This window comes from Culex pipiens, chromosome 3 (genome assembly GCF_016801865.2).
Source record: "Culex pipiens pallens isolate TS chromosome 3, TS_CPP_V2, whole genome shotgun sequence".
Lineage (NCBI taxonomy): Eukaryota > Metazoa > Arthropoda > Insecta > Diptera > Culicidae > Culex > Culex pipiens.
This window is the reverse complement of record NC_068939.1, coordinates 15510391-15523689: the sequence shown is the minus strand read 5'-3', so window position 1 is coordinate 15523689 and position 13299 is coordinate 15510391. Positions and strand designations below refer to the sequence as shown.

The 13299-nt window shown below is 33.1% G+C and overlaps 3 protein-coding genes and 1 long non-coding RNA gene across 4 annotated transcripts; 1 reads left to right on the top strand and 3 right to left on the bottom strand.

Moving 5' to 3' along the window:
* Positions 1-966: 966 nt before the first annotated feature.
* LOC120418011 (uncharacterized) lies at positions 967-2705 on the bottom strand. Its single transcript, XM_052710521.1, has 6 exons — positions 2530-2705; positions 2396-2463; positions 2167-2338; positions 1989-2108; positions 1852-1921; positions 967-1702 (listed from the first exon to the last, which is right to left on the bottom strand). The coding sequence occupies exons 1-4, from the start codon at positions 2606-2608 to the stop codon at positions 2002-2004; spliced, it is 426 nt and encodes a 141-aa protein (XP_052566481.1). The 5' UTR covers positions 2609-2705; the 3' UTR covers positions 967-1702; positions 1852-1921; positions 1989-2001.
* A 4502-nt stretch (positions 2706-7207) lies between these two features.
* Positions 7208-8084, top strand: LOC120418033 (uncharacterized). The gene is made up of 4 exons (XR_005605548.2): positions 7208-7374; positions 7437-7525; positions 7584-7755; positions 7810-8084. It is a non-coding gene; the product is annotated as an uncharacterized LOC120418033 (long non-coding RNA).
* A 2667-nt stretch (positions 8085-10751) lies between these two features.
* Positions 10752-11503, bottom strand: LOC120418015 (uncharacterized). Its single transcript, XM_039580256.2, has 4 exons — positions 11322-11503; positions 11168-11262; positions 10949-11111; positions 10752-10895 (listed from the first exon to the last, which is right to left on the bottom strand). The coding sequence occupies exons 1-4, from the start codon at positions 11419-11421 to the stop codon at positions 10759-10761; spliced, it is 495 nt and encodes a 164-aa protein (XP_039436190.1). The 5' UTR covers positions 11422-11503; the 3' UTR covers positions 10752-10758.
* Positions 11504-11682: 179 nt separating this feature from the next.
* Positions 11683-12562, bottom strand: LOC120418028 (uncharacterized). The gene is made up of 3 exons (XM_039580276.2): positions 12286-12562; positions 12063-12228; positions 11683-11978 (listed from the first exon to the last, which is right to left on the bottom strand). Exons 1-3 carry the CDS (start codon positions 12526-12528, stop codon positions 11833-11835), a joined length of 555 nt encoding a protein of 184 aa, XP_039436210.1. The 5' UTR covers positions 12529-12562; the 3' UTR covers positions 11683-11832.
* Positions 12563-13299: the final 737 nt, after the last annotated feature.

Below are 13299 nucleotides of genomic sequence, written 5' to 3'. Positions count from 1 at the left end.
ATTGATTTTTTCGCGATTATTCCATCCCTGGAAATGAGTGTTTGTTTTGAAAGTTTTAATCGATGTGGTTGATGCATCGAACATTAAGGAAGACTTTCTTTCTGCTGTTTCGAGTTTCTGGTTCATGAGAAAAACCCGTTGTCATTTTGTTGGACGAAAATTATTGACGAGTCACTCAGCAAATTGCGGCCATCCAGTCAAGTACAGTACAATCAATTACGGAAGGCTTGGGGTTAATAGGGACAAGTAATGGCTAACGGCTAACCTAAACTGTTTTATCGAGGAGTGCTTGGTCCACGGTTGGCAAAATTTCACAAAGTGTATCAGACTTCCGGAAAGCAGCTTTTTGCTTGCGAGAAAAGTCATTCAATTTACCAGAGAACTTTTGATAATGTCCTTTGTGCTATGGGCATATGTTTTGAAAAATTTGGCTTAATTACAGGCTGCAGTTTCCCACAAAAAAAAAAACACTTCAGTCAGCGGGAATTGAACCCAGTTCACGCAAAAATAAAACTGTTGCACACTGGGGGAAATGCGCTTAGCCCGCACGCTTAATGGAAAAGTATAACGGGAGAAGGATAAAAGTCAATAAGAGCGTGATTAGCTGAAATGTTTCCCGTATGGATGGGTTACTTTGTTGATAAACATCAAATGCTTTGAAGCACATTTTCAAGGTCGTAAATGGTGATTTAATGCCAGTTGTAATGCTGCAAAGTTTTGGTACTTTGAGGCATTCGCAAAGCTTATTTACTACTTCAAAGCATTCGAGTGCTGATTTAGTACTGAATAAATACTTCAATTTAGTGCTTGTGGTTACTTGGGAAGTACTGTATTATACCAATGCTAAATAAATTTACCAAAAAGCATTATTTTGTTAGTGGGACAATACAGTAATTTTCTAAACTTGTCACTAAAATTGATTTATTTTTCTAATGATACACATCCAATCAATTTTTGGTATTTCTGGAAAGCTGAGAAATTTGTTGGATACTGTTTTAGTTTTTAGAACATTTTTTGCTTTATTTCAGCAACGTGATTTTGTTATGGTTGACTGTTTTAGGCTGCCCGGAATATGGGATATTTTCTCAAAACCTCGCTCCACAAGCTGAATAATGTTCCTTGAGCTATTTTAGGACTCTGGGCCAAAAATGAGCAAAATCGGTCAACATTAACCCATTGATACTCGAAGGTGAAGTTTGTATGGGAAAAATCGAAAAAATGTATGGAAAGCCCAACTTTCTTACGGTTTGGTCTGCAAGGTACTTCCATCCAAATATTCCCAAACGTAAGATTCTTATTGTGTCTCAAATATAAATATGCTATTTTTCAGACAACCCCAACCCCTATTTTGATCATCAGCCTTTTTTCGACCACTACACTTTTTGCCAAGGCACTTTTGATTATCGATTCCAAGAAATGCTTCCTGTTATGGATTCGCCACGATACTTCGCAGCAGTGGTTTAATCTATTTTTGGCTTGGACGATACATTGTAAGGCACGTAAGTTTAATTGAACAATTAATTTTCAAAGCCTTAAATAAACAAAAGTGTGTTTACGGAATAATGTCAGTAAATAAAATAACATTCGTTAATTTCAAAACATATTTTGCTGTATTTATTTTTCGGGGGCAGCATTCGGCAAAAGAGGCTCAGTTGCGATTCCAATAGTGTTATCAGAGACGTCAATGACAATATCGGTGGATCTGAAACGACACAATCAATCGATTGACATCAAGAAAAAAATATAATCAATTTTTATTTCTTTTTTTTAAGACCCAACTTCAAAACAGTTACTAAGTGTTGTAGTATTTGATGAACAACCAGAGATTTGACTTCAATAGTAGTTACTTACCCAATTCCTTTTTCGCTTTTTGCACTAATACTTTGATTATTACAATTTATTTTGATACCAGTAGGTAAACCTAGTAAAAATATAAATTAAATTATTAGAGTAGGGTGAAATCAGTCAAATTTTAATCAAATACACACCATTTTCTTCCTTCTAGGATATTTCCCCTTTCGATGGTGACGTATCATCATTTCCTTGCTCTTTGTTTACCTTTTCAACAAAGTCACCGGTTATTTTTATCACAAGCTGCAGCAATGCATCTGAAATAATTACTTATTTTATAAAACAAAATAATCCTAAATGAGTCCAATAACCTACACATGAACAAAACTTCCACGGCCCGGATAAAAACCAAATTCAGCACCTCAAACGACAGCAGTGGCTTCAATTTGAGCACTTCCTCGCACGTCTTTATCACGATCGCTGCCACGTGAATGATAAATACCAACATTGCAAACTTGGCGTACGCTTGAACTGCACTGCAATTTCTCTGAAGAAAAAAATGTTATTAAAAATGTGTTTAAAACCTGCTCGATTAATTGCTCACTTGCAGAACTCCAAAGAAAAGAACGATGTGCATGATTAAATATGTAACCACAGCCATTGCATGCTCTCCTAAAAAGTATAATCATTATATAAAAATCGATTGGATTTGAAAAAAACAATACAGATGGTACTTACCGGATTCTGCCTTGCAAACGGTGAGCAAAACTCCAACCGCTACCAAGCCGTAGCCGGCAAAGGGAAAGTTATCATCCATAGTTAGTAGCAATCAAATCTCACCGAGTGTACTTTAATTCAAGCTATCAAAACAACTAAAACAAACTGTTGGGTCCTTCTTAGCCAAACATCTGAAGAGAACTAATTTTGTGATCGGAACATAAAACAGGCATTCTGCGTGACAAGCGAAATAGTGAAAAAAAAAACAACCTGCAAATTCTTCAACGTAATTTTTTTTATTGGTTTTAACCCTTTGCTGTTGGAATTCCAAAATATGCAATAAACTATTGAAAGAAAACTTGAAATTTAAAAGTCATTTGATTTGAAAAAATAATAATTTTAAAACATCAGTCGAGAATGATTTTTTTTTATTTTTAATATTATATAGTGAAGGGTTAGCATATCAACTCGAAAAAACAACTAAAAAGCGAAGAATCAACGAAGAACTCCATATTGAAAAAACAGTCCAAGTAGAGGAGCTTTTTTATCAATTATCCAAATCACTGATTCGCACAGTGTAAATGCTGTTTGTTGTGACAATATTTCATTTAAATTTTAATTTATTTTTCTTAAAAAAAATGTTTCGTCATAATGTTAAAAAAAAGAAGTTGACTTTTTTGAAACTCCTATACTGTCAAAATCTTCAGTATTCAACAATCATAATCAGAAGGATCTATCTGCAACCAATGTGCCAGCGTGTTGACGCACACTGCTGCCTGGTCGGGCAACCTGTTGTGGATCGCGCCGGAGAACCGGTCAAGTTGCTTTTTTTTATTCGTTGATCCGAGCTTAATTTGAGCGAAGATTGAAGTTTTTGGCTAAGTTGAGCTAAGACGTGAAGGACAGCATTTTGCAATGGTGTTGGGCGCTCTCTGGATTTTAACTGATGTTTGTTTATTTTTACTTGTTGCAAAGAGTGTATTTATTTTTATATGATTTCAAGTAAATTAATGAAATATTTACTTTTAATTTTCAATTCAATTCGGTTTTATTTGTGAATAATCCAAGTTACAATGAGTTCATTTAGGTATATAACAGAGTTTTGGTGTTCCTTTCAGCTGTGTTTTACATCGTAATTCAATCGAAAAATTATTACTTATAACTATGGAATAGACAAGAGTAAGAAAAAGTTTTCAAAAAACTTACAGAAAGTGCAATGGGAAAAAGATAGATAAAGAGAAAGCTTAAAACTAGATCACAGACAAAAATAATCAATTATAGATGTGCTTGATCATCAGCTCCCCGAGGGCAGTATACTTATTTAATTATTGAAAAACACCTCTTTTTTCGCATGTTCAAAAATGAAAGGGGTCGTTCCGCCCCTCCGTCACGAGATATCAAAAAACGGATCTCGGATTCGTGATCAGGGACAAAAGTTACCCCTTAGGACAAAGTTTTACGCAAATTGAAGAGGGGTTGGGGCAACTTTTCCCGATTTCGTGTGAGTTCGTAGAGAATTACCCAAATGCTAAAAAAACTAAAAAAATATTTTTTCATAATTTTCGAAAAAAAATTCAGCTTTCAAATATTTTATGACGCAGAAGCACTCACGCAAGAAGCATGTTTGAAAAGCTAGAAATTTTCCTAATAATATTTTCTCACAAAACTTCGTTAACATTTTGTGAAAACTAGTCTATTACCAATTTTACCTTAAATAGCTGGAAATTGTCCACGTGGTTTGTGGATGGTGCCTAAGTTTCGTTACTTTGTTGCTCTTTTTAAAATAAAATAATATTTTTTAGATCCACCCCAACATTTGAATACATTCAAAATATGTAATACAAGATTTAATTATTGAAAATTGCAGCAATTTCACAAAAGTTTCTTTAGTAATCACAGAAATTTAAAAGTTGGGTGACACCGAGAAAATCTCATTTTCAACTAAATTTTAACCATAAAAAGCTGCTTCAATCAACAATATCTTAAATGCAAAATTTCAGGATTTTTTCAGCTCCTTGAAAAAAAAATGCCTGCTGCATTTCTTCACATGCACATAAAGAGATCAACAGTTTACAAAAAACATCAGTTTGAAAAAAAAGGAAAGTTTTCGGTACTAGCTTTTGCAGTCTTCTGAAACATAAAACAAAAATGTTGAAAGTTTAAAAATACGTTTTTTTGCGGAAAGTAAAAAATAAAACAATATTGAAGAAAATCATACATAATTGGAAAAATAATTTCTATTGCAAATGATTGACATTTAGGTTAGAGTTCACACGATCCTATTTTTTTTTTTTTTTTGTTAAATATTGCCAATATTGTTGAAAATGAGATTTTCTCAGTGTCACCCAACTTTTAAATTTCTCTGATTACTAAAGAAACTTTTGTGAAATTGCTGCAATTTTCAATAAAAAAATCTTGTATTACATATTTTGAATGTATATTCAAATGTTGGGGTGGATCTAAAAAATATTATTTTATTTTAAAAAGAGCAACAAAGTAACGAAACTTAGGCACCATCCACAAACCACGTGGACAATTTCCAGCTATTTAAGGTAAAATTGATAATAGACTAGTTTTCACAAAATGTTAACGAAGTTTTGTGAGAAAATATTATTAGGAAAATTTCTAGCTTTTCAAACATGCTTCTTGCGTGAGTGCTTCTGCGTCATAAAATATTTGAAAGCCAATTTATGTATTTTATATATCGAATTGTTATTGTTGTTCAAACATTACAACAGGTATGTCGTTTTTTGGTCGAAATTCACCCCCAATGACGGAAAGTAAAATGAACTGATTGTTACTTGATTTTCATCAATAAAACTGAAATGAATTATAAACAAAATAAGTATACATAACCCGAGCAGGGGTAAATAACACGAGAATACCAAATTTCGGTATTACTTGGGCAAATAACAGAGACCAAAATGTGCCCTTTGTTGCCCAGTAATAGATGGTAAAATACCATGAAATCATACCAAAGTCTTGTATGTGGAAGGGCACAACAATACCAAACCATGTTATTCCAAGGGTAAAATAATACCTCAAAATAAAACCATATCAATACCAAGTTGAAGTCTTCTGGATTTTTGAACATTGCTTGAATACCAAAACTTGGTATTGCCATGGTTTTATTTTTAGGTATTCCCGCTCCCTTGGAAAATCAGATTTTGGTATTCCTGTGGTCTTCCACATACATGATTTTGGTATGATTTCATGGTATTTTACCATCTATTACTGGGCAACCAAGAACACATTTTGGTCGCTGGTATTTGCACAAGTAATACCAAAATTTGGTATTTTTATACCATTTTTAGTGCAGCAGTTGCAGTTAGTAAAAAAAAAAGAAAATGATCCATATGCAACAGCCAAATCTACTCACCTGATGATTCCATGTTGTTTTCAGTGATATTCTTCACCACATCGAATTCATTTGTCATTGATGAACGGCCTGTGCTTGAAGTTCTTGAAGATTCTGAAAAATAACAAGATTGAAAAATAAGGATTGAAATTCATCAAAATTCAATGATCTGTTGATTAACTCGTTTTTCAATGTATTTGGTTATGCCAACTTAGAGAAATTTCAACGTTTAAAAAAAAAAATCTTAGTGGGTATATAAAAAAAAAATTAAAATCAGCTTTAACATTTTTGGGTTTCAAGTCATTTTAGCGCAAAATTAATTATCTCATCAAAATTTAATAAAAAAAATTCCCATAGTTTCAGAGGAATTTGATGAAACCTTTCAATACCAAAATAATACCAAAATGTGGTATCCTGACTTAGAAATTTTTCCACAATGTCAAGTCATTTCTTTAGGGGGTATATCAAAAATATTTAAAATCAAGTTTGAAATTTCCGGTTTTCAATGGAAGCATTCGCTTTGAGACATCATTTTAGCGCAAAATTAATTATTTTGTCAAAATTGGTCAAAATTTTCCCATAGTTTCAGAGGAATTTGATAAAATACTGTAATACCAAAAGAATACCAAAATGTGGTGTTCGACCATTGACAAATTCTGCAATTTTGCAATATCAAAACAATACCTTAAATTGGTATGATACCACAATTTGCTCTTGCATAATCCTTATACAAATTTTAAAGGGTCCAGGAACACCAAAATTTTTTATTGATACCAGGGAAAGGTATTATAACGCATTTCCCTTGTTATTTACAAAAAAAAAATCAAACCATCCACATTAACGACCCCCGGGTCTTTTGTGGTCTCTATTGCAAGTTTCTGCTCGAACCTAGGAGTCAGGAGGCTTGAATGGGGAGAGCACCCAAAACTCTTTCTACTCCAAGGAACCTTCCACCCCAGTGTTTGAACTGACAACCTTCGGATTGCGAGTCCAACCGCCGCCAGTGATTCCACCGGAGTAGGCTGTTGTTATTTACCCATGCTCGGGAAATAAGTAAACTTTTTTAAAACTAGTTTTACGAATGCAAAAAAAGGGTTTTTTTTTGCACATCTCGAATAAATTTTAAAAAAAATTGCAAACAAAGTGTTGTAATCATTCTTATTAATCAAAACAGTTCATTTGATTTGAAAAAATGTAAATCTCGCGCCAATTTTTCAGTCGAATTCATTCATGAACCATTTGCTAGAATGAAGCAGCCACTAACACTCTGAAGAAATTGCACTCTTGCAACAAGGTTGTTTGTATGCAATGTACGCAAGTGCACAGCAGGTGAACTTTCGAAGGATCGTCACCCAAAGTGACGCAGTTTTCCACCAAGTTGAGGTGTCAAAGCTTTGCTGTGAAAATGGCTTCTTCTCTCAAAACATTCGCTTTGGTTGGGCTTATCTGTGGCTATTTTATTTTAATTTGTAGCATTTATTACACCATCGAGAATGTTACGAAAATTGGTAAATATTCAGTAGGAATTGGCTTTATTTTAAGGTTCATGAAAAAAAACTTATGTTTTCAGTCAATGGTGACAACATCGGATTTTTCGGTTTGCCGGTGAATCTTGCTTGGGCGTTGATGACGTTCGCTTTTCTTGTCAGCATTAAAAAGGTAAAACTAGTGCGTTTGGTTCGTGGAGTGAGTGACATTAAATTTATTTATTTTTCAGAAAAACCTTAAGCTTGCAAAACTTTACAAAACGTTTTTTGTCACCAGCTTCATAGGCACTGTTTTGCTCGAGGTGATTCTAATACATGTTGAAGCTGACAATCAGGTGCAGATTTACGAGACTACAGTGAACGTGTGGACTCTTACGGTGATTGTGATTGGAGTAGCATTGGGTATGAATATCATAAATTGAATTGATTCTAAATTGATGGATTTTTTTTCTCTAGTCATATTTGCAGCCTTTTTGTGGATCATCACCCAAGTAATTCGATATATTGAAAGTGAAAATGAGACAGGAGAGGCAACTGAAATTTTTAAACCAATACAATAGTCTTTTAATCTTGCTAAAATGATATGCTGAAAAAAATTGAAAATGAGTCCTAACATAACTGACAATAAAAATGAATCAGTCATAATTTAAAGTGAAAAAAATAATATCCAGTTTGGTTTTACAATGTTAATTAAGTGTGTAGTTAAAGAATATTTTTTTTTTTTCATTTAATTGTCATCTTGATCATAAAATAAATCTCACTGAATTTAACAACTACACGTTCATTCTCCATCTTTGGATGAACGGATGCTAACCAACACCATGACAGAACAACGCCAGAAATGCACCAACCTGTTGCGCTTGATTCAATTTGGATGCGTTCCAATTTTGAGTGAATGAAAACAAAAAAGTTAATAAACAACTCGTCACTGTCGTGCAAACTTGTCGCAAGTGCATTTTGGGCCATATTTAGTAAAAGAACGCCATTTTGTGCAGCTCACAATGCCTCACCTTTTGACCTTCCCAGATCCCCAAAATTCGGCTTCAATCCTGAGATATTCAATAAAAACGGAAATAACTTGGGAATATTTTTTTTTGATATTTGTAAATACTAGGGTATTTTAACCATTAATGGACCCCCTAGTAGAGCCGAAGCACATTTTTCACAAATTTTCAATATTTAAGCACTTTTTCATAACCTCTTGTACAACAAAATGAAATCTGAAGTCTTTGGAACAATTTTGACTATTTGTTTCATCAGTTATTTGTTTTTGAGCAGAAAAATAGCCATTTGAAAAAAAAGTTTTTTTGCCTGTTATGGACCCCTTTTCCTATAGTGGACCCAGGTCCATAATCCGATTGTGGACCCGGGTCCACTATAGGAAAACTGTTATTTTAATGCTAAATTTAACCGATATTTGATGTTTTAATGCATGGTGTAGGTTTAATGATAGCTATAATGAATAAAAGTTGGATTTTGCTCACTTTTCAACATAAACAAATATGTTTTGTTAACAAATTTGGCTTTAAGAAACAAAAAAACCTAACAGACATATAAACACACTTATTTCCGAAAAAATAGAGAAAACGTTTCAAAAACCACTGTGAACATAAAAATAATTTAAAAAAAGTAATTTTGAAGAAATTTTTTCCATATTAATTACACAAACGGTTGGCCGAAATTAATCAATAAATTTGTTTACAGTTGCTGATAAAACCACGCATGTTTATTTAAAAAAAAAGTTTTGTTATTGATTTATTATCATAAAATATCATTTAAAACTGCAATTATGATGCTTCAGTTAAGTACAATTAAATATAGTTTTGATTAATTATAAATTCTTACGGCTTCAGCATTTTTGATACTTTTAACATGAAAACAGCTATATATATACTCATAATTGAAAAAAAATGCGTTTAGGTTGAAAACAACAAGCATTTATTGTATGTTTTAGAGAAATTTTTGCTTGAACACACAGTTTTCTTCATTTTTGAAGGTTAAATTAACAGGGGTCCACTTTTGGAAAAGTTTGGATTTTCGTTGTCCTATATTGGACCCCCCTAATTTTTGCTCTAAAATGAGCAGTTCTTCGCTTTATTTAAGTAAAGTTCCTTAAACTTACATTATTTCGACTTGCTGAAGTTAAATAATCAGTCAAAAAATGATTGGATAGTTAATTCAATCATAAAATATAAATGCAGTTTTGTTGTGAAAATGCTAGTGGCCATGGCTGAATTCAGATTTCATTATTTTGGTGAAAAAGACAATTCAATGTCAGTCAACATGGTTTTAAATGATGCTGAACATGCCAAATAAAGGATTTGTAGACAACAACACGATTGAAATTGTGATTTTATTGATTTTTTCATCAAAAACCCTTCAGAGGGTCCACTATAGGAAAGGGGTCCACTAATGGATAACGTACCCTAGGCCAACAACATTTTATGTTATTTATAACATGATTTGTTATTCGTCGTTATGATTTTTTTGTTATTGGATTGTTATTGTAACAACAGACTAATAACATTTTTAGTTATTCTTGGAACAAATCTTTGTTATTTTTTTTATTATTTTAACAACTAATCCGATCATCCCAATAACAGTTGGAGGTATTCTTCCATAACAAAAAATGTAATTCCCAAGTTTTTTTGGCTTTCAACCAATATCAGACCAAAAACAAATGTTGTTATGATAACATAAACTGTTAATAAACTCTTATGCATAAATGGATTTTTCAAGTATATTCCATGACACTTTCCCCGGGCAGACGGTAATAACAAAATTCATGCCATTTCAATAACAAATATTGTTAAAATAACAAAAATTGTTATGGAATATTCATGCAAAATCCAATTTCGTATAAGAGTTTAATAACAGTTTATGTTATCATATCAAAATTTGTTATTGGTCTGATATTGCTTGAAAGCCAAAACAACATGGGAATAACATTTTTTGTTATGGAAGAATAACTTCAACTGTTATTGGGATGATCGGATTAGTTGTTAAAATAACAAAAAATAATAACAAAGATTTGTTCGAAGAATAACCAAAAATGTTATTAGTCTGTTATTACAATAACAATTCAATAACAAAAAAATCATAACAGCGAATAACAAATCTTGTTATAAATAACATAAAATGTTATTGGCCCAGTATTTTCAAATATCAAAAAATGTTATTCCCACGTTATTTCCGTCTGCTCGGGTCTGTTATTTTAACAGTATTTGTAACTGAAATGGCATGAATCTTGTTATTACCGTCTGTCCGGCTATACATGGAGTAATTAAGTTCATTGAAAATGAAAATGTAGCATGATTGATTCTTCAAATAACTTATATAAAAAAATTAAGATAATTGTATAGAATGCTTTTAACTTATGTTTTGTATTTTTGCTGTCATTGATTTTTATTTACCCGAATTAGTTTCTTGATTTATCAACTCAACAGAAGTCACATCGCTCAGGGCAACTTTTGCCATTTTGTCATTATGTTGAATAAGTTTAATTGTGCCATTTAGAATCCACAGTATAAAAAAACATAACACTGAAAGCAAATTGAAGCTTTATTTAGAAATTTAAACGTTTTCTCCAACTTACCCAACATCAAGAAAGCAACAACGAGCACAATCACAACCATTTCAGTTCGCATTTGACGATTCACTAACATGGCATAAAGCTGTTTGAGCGTTCCCCAGACCATTGCGACGATGACGTTTACCAAAAAGAACGTCCTGTGCAGCTTGACGAGTTTGATGTTTTGCTGAAAATTAGTTATTTTTATTAATTTAAGATTCGTTGAATTTATTTTGCGCTTACCTTATTTATTCCAATAATGAGAACCAAACTCATAATAATCCACAAAAGTGCCAACACCAAGCTGATGATTGATTCCATCAGTTGATTTCCACTAGCTGTAAAATGAAAGTTAAATTAATTAAAAACGTAACTTCTTGCTTCAGAAGAAAATCACCAATTTTCAGCATCAGTTGAGCACTTTCATAAATCGCCGCAAAGATGTTGAGATAGGCGTAAACTTTTCCTAAAAGTGCAAACTTTTCCAGAGCTGCCATAGACTTCGAGACAAACTCACGCCGAAGTGAGCCGAGAAACAACTGATCTTGGGTCAGGCAGATTCACTCAAGTTGCGTGGCATTCCATTGAGAGGGGTGGGCAATTAATTATATTTGGATGGTAATGAATGAACTTCTTTGAGTTTGTTTATTTTTGATTCGAATTGCATTGCGTAGATGTGAGAAAACTGAAGTATGTTTTCGAACAGATTTAAAGAGGATTTTCGAACTTCAAAACACAAGTTGAATATTTTTCTTTTTATTAATTGTAAATCTTTATTAATCATCAAAGTTCAGTACTTTAGCTCAATTTGAAACACATTTTTATTACCTGAGTAGTTTTATAACAAACGGCGAGTAGTTTAGTTCACTAAATTTTTACGTACTTTATCGTAGTATTGCTGCCCCTTCCTAAACTGGAGTGTAATCATACTCGAACTGAACGTGGTGCTGCACGTCCGGATGAAAAATGACCACCTCGGTATTGTTGATGATCCGGTCCGTTTCGATGTACCGGATCACCCCGTTGACGATCCACAGGGCCAACAGGTAGGAAGCTGTCAAAAGTTATAAATTTTCATCAATGTTAACATAGTAATTACTGAAACAGAAATTTAATGCCACATTAAGATATAACATACCTAATCCAATAACAAGTACAATGACCAAGATGACCCTTGCCAACTTGGCATCCTTTTCATTGTAGAAAATTGTCAGCACGAGGATTCCAATGCCCAGAATGATGAACCCAATGGCGTTGCTAATTATCAGAAACATTTTGTGAGCCCTCACCAGAATTAGATTTTTCTGAAATACAATTTAATTAACTTTCCAAATAAGTTTACCAGTTTTAACACAAATAACCGTCTTAATTCCCATTATCAAAATGACGAAAAACACCATCCACAAGGCACACAGTGGCAGCGCAAACACCGTACTAACATCCTGAGCCTGCCGAAAATGTTCCGAATTGAAGTGCCGTTGGTGGTGCTCGATGTGCCCAATAGCAATCCGCAGAATGCACTTGGTCATCTCGAAGGTACTTGCTGCTATGCCCAAAATGCCATAAATGTAGCCCAGCACGCGAAATGTTTCAACGGAAACCATTTCTTCCTGATTTTTGGGCAGAGATTTTCCTCGCAACTACCCGGGCAGACGGTAATAACAAAATTCATGTCATTTCAATAACAAATACTGTTAAAATAACAAAAAATGTTATGGAATATTCTTGCGAAATCCATTTTTGCATAAGAGCTTAATAACAGTTTATGTTATCATAACCAAATTTGTTATTGGTCTGATATTGGTTGAAAGTCAAAACAACTTGGGAATAACATTTATTGTTATGGAAGAATAACTCAAACTGTTATTGGGATGATCGGATTAGTTGTTAAAATAACAAAAAATAATAACAAAGATTTGTTCGAAGAATAACGCAAAATGTTATTAGTCTGTTATTACAATAACAATCCAATAACAAAAAAATCATAACGGCGAATAACAAATCGTGTTATAAGTAACATAAAATGTTATTGGCCTAGTATTTTCAAATATCAGAAAATGTTATTCCCACGTTATTTCCGTCTGCTCGGGTACTACTGGAAGGACTGCACACTCGAGCGCTTGTGAATCATATCACAGTGAAAGCGTAACTGAATGGTGAAGATTACTATCGAGCACGCAGACGCCAAAATTTAAAGATCGGGACAGTTTGACGCCAGTTGGGAGCAACCCCTTTCCGCATAGGATGCTCTTTCTCTTAATCAGTCTAGACTCTTTTGGTGATTATCATATAGCTGAGATATTCATGCTTCTTAATTTGTAGTGGTTAAACTTTTAAGAAATTATTTTACTAAACATTTCAAACAGCAGCGTAAT